The 8,680-nt window shown below is 40.2% G+C and overlaps 1 protein-coding gene across 1 annotated transcript; it reads right to left on the bottom strand.

Moving 5' to 3' along the window:
• Positions 1 to 308: 308 nt before the first annotated feature.
• Positions 309 to 1,286, bottom strand: LOC140690435 (olfactory receptor 2T2-like). The gene has a single exon (XM_072952166.1). The coding sequence runs from the start codon at positions 1,284 to 1,286 to the stop codon at positions 309 to 311; it is 978 nt and encodes a 325-aa protein (XP_072808267.1).
• Positions 1,287 to 8,680: the final 7,394 nt, after the last annotated feature.

Below are 8,680 nucleotides of genomic sequence, written 5' to 3'. Positions count from 1 at the left end.
TGAACACAGGCAACATGTAAAAACATCTATTCAGGACCTCAAGGGATGTTTGGCCTGCCTGAGATAATTTATAATGCTACTTGAAGAGAGTGCTCTCTGGAAGGTGTCTGTCAGTGAATCCAAACAAGTCAGTTGCCTGATGCTGAGATGCTGGCGGCCTTCAGCTATATAATTTTTTTAATGATGCTCGCAAAGGATGCTTCTGCCTGGTATAATTCAGGACTGTTAAAATGATAGTGACTATTTCTCAGAACCAAGGACACATTTTCCGGAAGGACTGTGTGCCACTGGCGACAGCACCAAGGATGTTAGTGTCTCCTGGACACATCCCCCGCTCTGATTTTCTGGTGGGAGGATGTGCATCTCCCCAGCACTCTTTTTAGAGCTGTGGCCACGTCTTTATTTCTCAAGCTGTAGATGAGTGGGTTGAGCATCAGAGTGAGGATGGTGTAGAAGGCAGACACAACCTTGTCTTTCTCTGGCATGTGATACGAATGGGGCAGCACGTTGGTGTAGAAGGCTGCCCCGTAGAAAATAATCACCACCATAATATGGGAGGAACAGGTAGCGAAGGCTTTGCGCCAGCCCTCGGCAGAGTTCATCCGATGCACAGTGAGCAGGATGCGCGTGTAGGAGACAGAGATGACAGATACAGGGATAAGTAGCATCAGCACGCAGCAGGCATACATCAGGGTCTCATAGAGCGATGTGTCAACACATGACAGCTTCAGGACCGCTGGGATCTCACAGAAAAAGTGATTGATCTCTCGGGAGCCACAGTAGGGGAAAGTCATGGTGACGGGAGTCAACATGAATCCGTCCAAGGAACCACCAACCCAGGAGCCCACCACCATGAACAAGCAGATCCTGTGGTTCATAAGGTGAGGGTATCGAAGAGGGTTGCACACAGCTATGTACCTGTCATAAGCCATGAGTCCCAGCAGGAAGAATTCTCCTCCGATCAGGGTCAGATAAAGGAAGATCTGAATCGCACAGCCCAGGAAGGAGATGGTCTTTTCCTCGGACAAGAGGTCTTGTAGCATCTTGGGGACAGTGATGCAGATGTAGACGGTGTCCATGATGGAGAGCTGGCTGAGCAAGAAGTACATGGGTGTGTGAAGGTGGGAGTCTGTGTGAATGAGCAGAATCATGACCAGGTTGGCTGTCACAGCCACCAAAACGATGGAGAAGACCACTGCAAAGATAAGTCCGGGAAATGCAGGATGTGTGATGAGACCCAAGAGGATGAAGTCAGTGGAGTTCTGGAGAACCGCCTCCATGCCCATGTCACATGACAGCTCCTGGAGCTGCAAAGACAGAAAGTTGTTGGGTTAATCGATAATCCAGTACATAGGCAGGGGTGGGCAACATGACTAGTATGCGTGAAGAAGCAGAGTGGAATAAAGGAAAGAACACTGACCTCAGAACCATTTTGAATCCCGGTTTCAGTATTAATGGTCTAACATTAACATCAGACAGAGAAATTAATCTATGAATGAACTCAACTTCATCACTTGTGAAGGGTTATCATAGGTCTGTATCTCTGCAGGCTGGATGTAAGATGTAAATGTAATAATTCCTACAGGATCACTTTCAAATTTTTCTTACTTTTTCTTTCAAACCATCTTCTATACACATTTTATAATCTTACTTTAGACTGAAAATTGCCTGAGTTTGATAACTGTGCCTTACTCTTCGTGTTGTCTTGCGATCATTATGCATAGGTTGATGAAATGTTAACTACTCTCTGCCATTTAGACAATTACATTGTTAATATCATACATAGAAATCCATTTGTGATTTCATAAATTGATAGAAGATAAACATGAAGACAATAAATGCAAGTAAATTTAATCATTTTGGCTCCTGTTATTATTAGACTATTTTGTGAATGGTTTGAACATTAAGGATGAACCAGGCAGTGCTACAGCCTTCAGTTAAGGTTCAGGATCCACTGGCCACTGGTTGGATGTTGTGCTGCCAAGGAAGCTCATGTTTTAGGCAAAGGTCACCTTAAGCGCTTGGATCTACTTTTTCTCCCAGGATCATTTGGGGTCCTAAATCTCAAATGAGGACCACTTAGCTTTACTCCATTCCACGAGCAGGACTTTGGGTTCATCATCATGGTGGTCCTTCTGGTTGACACCGTTGAGTCGGGTTGAGATTTTATGACTTAGTAAGGCATCATATCATTTCATGATGATCTAAGCTTCTCTTAAATCATTGTTCAGCCAAACATTAACAGAGTTTCTCTGGCAGGGTGGCATTCTGAAGTTTTCAAAATGTTATAGGGTCCTAGAAATCCATTTTTTGAAAATTTCCTTAACAATTTTTTCTACCTTGTTACTGATCCTTATGTGTATAAGTAAAGATAACTCCAGATGGACAAGTGATTCCTGAATTTAGAGAGAAAAAGATAAATTAATATTAAAACTCTCTTGAACTAAGTGGAATGAAAGCTTACAGCTTTTATTCTTCAGAAATGTAATTATGCATTTCTTAGTTGTGTTCAGAAACATTGAAGGGTGAATTGTTTATTATCATTACAATTATTTTGTACTGTATTTCTCTCCATCTCAGTGACAGAATGACTGAAGAAGTATACTTGTATAAAAGGTATTAGCTACCAATACTTTATCTGTATTTTTTATTCCATAATGGTCAAATATATTGTTTCTGAGACATCAAGAATGAATAAGTCCTCCTTTATGCTGAAGCAAACCCTTAGAAACAATAGAAAGACTTTTTCTTTCTGAGTGCTCATTAAAGATGGAGTTATATTATGAGTAATAGTCTAGAAAAATAAGCAAAATTCCAGAAGGAAAATGAAAAGCAATTTTATGTTGGTCTGTACTGGAACTTAAATTTAATACACCTTCTCAGTTGAAAGGGAGAGAAACAAATGACTGGATATTTAGTAAACTCTACCTAAATATCAAATATTAACTCTCAGTTAGTTCAGTGGAAGTCAGCTACTTCATCCTTCTTTAATATGTGAAAGATTTACCTGTCACAAGCACAACGCTGAATCATAGAGAAAGAGACTGAATTTAAGATATTGCAATTATAAGGCTTTGCAGTAACTGGTTGGATATGAAAATATTCACACAGACAGAGGTTAACTTTACCTTGACCAACAATCTTTGTTTTTCCACTTAGACACGTTATAGATTTTTATATGTCAATTACTGACAGTATCAAATCTGCTCCTAATGAATATTTCAAAAAAGCACTGAAAATGAAATAACCATGCCATCTGAAAATTGCCTACGAAACTTTAAAAAGTTTCTTTACAATCAAAATATGGGCCAGAGAATTTTATCTCACACAAGCAAGCACTCAGATTGGACTCCTCAGAATATTCGACAGAATTCATCAATCTTATTGCCTCGAGTCTTCTTGATTAAGGAATGCAAAATTTTTCTAGCTCCGAGATCCTGTCTTGGAGTAGAGCCTAGGATAACAGAATACAGAAGCTGAAGGAGAAGAGAGATAAGCCAACTTTTTTATTTTTAAAACAACCAGAGACTCAGTGAATAAAAGAACCACAGATTGGATCCAGGCTGCTTGTGTGCGTGTGCGTGTGCATGTGCGTGTGTGTGTGTGTGTGTGTGTAAGAGAGAGAATATTTGAGTGTAGGGAATAGATTTTGCTAGGGGAGTAGCCCACTATGAGGCTTAGCACAAAGGAGCATATTTTATTTTTGCAATGAAATCAAATATATAAACCAATGTGATATGTGATCAAAACACAGAATCACTACTGTACTGTGGATTATTTGATGTGACAAGTAAACAATGACAATGTTTGCATTATGAGCATGATGACATTTTATGATTTATTTCTTTTTGCATCAGTTCCCAGGATCTCATTTTAACAATAATGCAATGTAATGTGTGATTTGGTTTATTTACATGTACAAGATCCTGGATCCCATTCCCCTCAGCCTTTCTATCATTATCATCATTATTCCCTGCTCTTTCTTAGATTTTCTCCCATTTCCCTATCTAACTGAAGTCCTTTTAAGAGAGAGAGAGAGAGAGAAAGAAAGAAAGAAAGAAAGAAAGAAAGAAAGAAAGAAAGAAAGAAAGAAAGAAAGAAAGAAAGAAAGAAAGAAAGAAAGAAAGAAAGAAAGAAAAAAAGAAAGAAAGGAAGGAAGGAAGGAAGGAAGGAAGGAAGGAAGGAAGGAAGGAAGGAAGAAAGGGAAAGAAAAGAAAGAAAGAGAGAAAAGAAAGAAAAAAGAAAGAAGAAAAGAAAAGAAGCATTTAAAAGCCTGTATTTGCATGATCTCAGTCACAGGCCTGTCTGCTGTTCTAGAAAGAGAATGCACTGACCTCCAGGACTGGGTATAACATCACCTGGCATTGCTACAAAATCACCTGCTTAAGCAGGGGCTGGGGCGTGGGAGGATCCAACTAAGGGAAGGAGGGCACTGGGAAGGGAGACTGGATTCTCCGCCGAGGGAAAGGGTGGTGAGTTCTGCCAAGAGGCCTTGATTCTGTCTCTGGTATACCGCATGGAAAGAAGAGGCAAGGAGATCAGAGAGGGTCTCTATGCAGAGGGCCAGCGGCACATTTCAAGACAACAGGCCTGGAATTGTTCTGGGAGATGCCACAGAAATGCAGACACAGTTCAGACTCTCACAGTATGTTGTAAAAAGAGACCTCCAAATGAGATAGGTGGTGTTATACCAGGCAGAAGGAAGAGCCCAGATGGAGAATTCTTCGAACAATCCCTTCTGATACCCTGTATATGCTCATTTAAATCTTCTGTATGTTATGATGTTTTGATGTCTTAAAAAGCTATTCTAGCTATGGAGAGACTGCCCGTCCCTGGGCTAGTCAACTTGTAGCGAAAGCAAAGGGCCCAGCATGTCTCTGATAGGCAAACTAACCAATCCAGAGCCAGACACCCTCCCCTGGCAAGTGCACCCCTGGGGACAAGCTCTTCCTGCTTATTCACTCCAAAACTAGACACCAGGCAGCCACTCCAAAGCCTGCCCAAAGGATTCAAACTAGCCCATCCTTAACTGCTTCCCCTGCCCTGCCTCATCTTTCCAGCAGAAAGCCTGATAAAGGCCACGCATGGCCAAATCCTTTCCCCTTATTCCTGCCTTTTGCCTCCTGACCCCCTGCTGACTCTCCCATGTGACCCTGCGTGGTATGCTGTGCCTCCTGCCTGTTGGACCTTGAGTAAAATAAACTTCGTATTTTCTTTTTCCTGAATCCCTCCTCTGTCTCCTCTTGTGGCCGTGCTTTTCTCAACCAGCTCATAAAATAACACAAAGTACACCCTCTCCCAGGATTCAAGCATGACCAGAGCTATGGGAAATGATCTGGGCAGCATTCTTTCTGTGGTAATAAAGCTGCTGACAGAAGTGATCTCCTCCACCTGACACATCGTGCCTGTCACGTCTTCCTAAAGGGTAGCGTTTCCAATCTCTTCTTAAAGAGATCGGAAGGATTAAACTGGGAGTTCGAGATTTGCAGATACTGACTGGTATAGATTAAACAGATAAACAAGTTTATACTGTACAGCACAGGGAACTATATTCAATATCTTGTAGCAGCTTACGGTGAAAAAGAATATGAAAATAAATATAGGTATGTTCATGTGTGACTGAAGCATCATGCTGTACACCAGAAATTGACACAGCATTGTAAACTGACCATAACTCAATGAAAAAGAAAAGATAGACTCTGTCAAGTGCAAACACATTCTATGCTTAAGGCATTGCACCATGTGTGGGGTGAACTGCCAAGATTTACAGAAACTGCCACCCCCCCAAAGGAGCATATAACACAGTTTTAGGAATACAACATATACCAAAAATATTTATAAAAGCAGACTATTATAAATCGAAATTGGAGATTTCTCCAGAAGAGAAAATGGATTATGCTGGGAATTTGGAAAGTATTTAGCAGCAAAAATAAGACAGCAGCAGTGCATGTAGTTGCTCATGGAATTATACCAGAGCTGTCAAGTAGACTTGGGGATGACCTGCACATAGGAAATTCTCTGGACCTTCATTTACTTTCAGTCAAAGGAGGGAATTATATCACTAACCAAAAGTACCAGATAGCTCAAAGAGTTATAGATTATTTCTGAATGATATAGAGAGTCACTAATAGAATATTGGAATATATTTGCTTTCAGTACATTTTGTAAAGAGGAGACAAGGAAAGATGTGAAAGTCATCAAGAGATGCAGGCTGAGAAAAAGGATGTTATGATGCTGCCCAAACCAGAAAGCAAGCGGAGTTTGCCATGTGCCAACCAGGAAGTTTGAAAGCTTATTTCATACATGAAATTCATAGCAAACAAAAAAATGCTGTGCATGAGCTCAAGTAATGTGGGTCAGAATTCTTTACTTCAAGAGCTCAAGCTATGGCTAGAGATCGAGATAAACTTAAAGCATGGAGCATTTAAATACACTCAAGTGATAACTGCTTTAAAACGTGTGGTAAAGAGTAAGAACCAAGAAAAGGCTGTATTTAGTTCAATTAGAATAAACAGCGTAATAGCAAAGATGGAAATTGGCCTGACTTTAAAGCTTGAGGCTTAAAAAGGAGACAGAGAAAGACCATGATTGTTGTAAACAATGTCAGAGAAAGACAGCAAACAAGAATTATCAAGGTTCAGGGGTGGGGAAGAAAGAAGAGTCCAGTGTGCCAGTAGCTGAAGGGTGCCTCGGAGAGCTAATGTGTGGGGGACAGCCTGGAGATGGTTTATAATGAGGCTGGAAAGTGAAGGCTGAGAGATTTTGACTCAACTGAAAATTAAACATAAATGTAAGTTGTTTGATTATGATGAAATAGTAAAGATTGTATCTGAGAGTTTTCTAGTTCTGAAAGGAAGTTGATTAATTACTATTAATAATTTCTTTAAAGCCACACTAGGCTGTGACCATTGAACAACTTTTTTTTTCCCAATCTTTCCTTTACCCATTCTAAGTAATCCTGTCCTCTTTTATCTATTTTTTATAAATTAGGGGATTATTTTGAGCACTGTTTCACTCATTCAATAATCTGTTTATTTCTGTAGCAACTTAGTACCTAATGATGTGAACTTGTCTAGCTTTCTTCACTTTATTTCTAATGTTCATGGTCATTATACGTTCGTAGATACTCGTCACCTGCTCTGTTCATCTAAGTAGCAACTGATTTCATCAGTGGAATGCAAACCAACCCTCTGCTTTCCCTCACCACTCCCACGGTCAATTTGGAAATTTTCAAAGTGGAAAATCAAGCATAAGAAGATAGAAGAGCCTTTCCTTACTTAAAAAATGAACTACAGTGGCATGTAGATAATATTTATTGAACACCTATGGTGCCAGTTGAAGGAATATGTGTTCTAATGCCAAGCACCAACTTACCTAAAATATATTGCCAAGGATACCATCAGTGGTCCAGAAAAAATAAGCACAACTGTGCTCCGAAAGTAGTGGGCAAAGGGTCTACATTTCAAGCTGTCAGATGCCAGAAGGACAGCCATTATATTGATTTTCTGAACGGCAGGGTCAGTTTATGTGGTGGTAAATAGAAATCAGAGGATCAGGCATAGGTGACATCTACTCCACCCTACTAATGCTGTGGGGAGTGAAGGAGAAGAGGGAAGGAGATGCAGAAGACCAGGAGTGACAGAGGACCAACAGCAGCTGATACCTGTAGCTCTAAACATAATGTGCTCATCATGGCATTGTGTTATCTAAGTATCTGAAATGTAGACACAATCCCATCCGATTCAGTTGCTCAGCCCAGTGGGCTCTAGTGTGCCCACGCTAGGAAGCCATTCAGGGAATGTCTTTAAGAGATGTTGTTTGTTTATGGGAAAAAAATTGCCTTTTGGGGCACTCTGAGAGCACATGAGTGTGCCTGTGGAGTAAGGAAGGGAGAGGGGAGCTTAGAAAATAATCAGAAAAAAGAAATAATTCAACATCTTTTAATCGCCTCCCAAGGATACAAAAAAACTCTCTACCCTCATTTAACTACATCCAAAGAAGGTAACTCTTCCCTTAAAAATATTCAGAGGACAATCTATCCTCCTTCATTAGTAATATATCTCCTAGCCATTAAGATCTAAAAATCCCTCACAATTAATGCTAAGCTTGATCATCCAATCATCAGCTCAGACATGCACTTTTCCTCTTTAGTAAATCCATTCAAGTCTTTTAAAACTATTACTAGATGGCCCTTGGCTTCCCATTTCAAGCTAAAGTATCCACTTTCCAAAAAGTGAGTGTACAAATTTATCCTTCTTAATCTTGAAGACAGTTTCTAATGGTCACAGTTATACTTAAGGAAAACATCCCAGTGTACGAGGACTGTTCTAACTAGTTTCCACAAAAATGTTAGCTCTTACCTCAGAGCAGCTGGGTCCAAGCCTCAGTCAGGCAACAGTGAAATGGTAGACTTCTTAAATACTTGAATATGGAGGTGGGGCTAGTTCAAGGGTAAGCTTTTCATTAATAATGGATTTCAGTGTCCTGCAGCAGGAATCCCTAGGTTAGTAATTAATCTGTATTTACTGGGTTCACCTTGTCCATTAGAAGAGGATTAATGAAAGTCCAGCCCTCTTACCACAGGGTCCATTCTTTTCCCAAGTGAAACATTGTAATCACTTACTGATATTTATTCAGAGAACCACTTATCTAATCCTGGCACCTCTCCAGAGTAATTTAA

The sequence above is a fragment of the Vicugna pacos genome, chromosome 3 (assembly GCF_048564905.1).
Source record: "Vicugna pacos chromosome 3, VicPac4, whole genome shotgun sequence".
NCBI lineage: Eukaryota > Metazoa > Chordata > Mammalia > Artiodactyla > Camelidae > Vicugna > Vicugna pacos.
The sequence above is the reverse complement of the archived record's forward strand: the minus strand, read 5'-3'. Positions and strand labels throughout refer to the sequence as shown.

Bases quoted from the DNA above. Each gene is read 5' to 3' on its own strand.
- LOC140690435 (XM_072952166.1), bottom strand. From the start codon at position 1,286: ATGGGCATGGAGGCGGTTCTCCAGAACTCCACTGACTTCATCCTCTTG.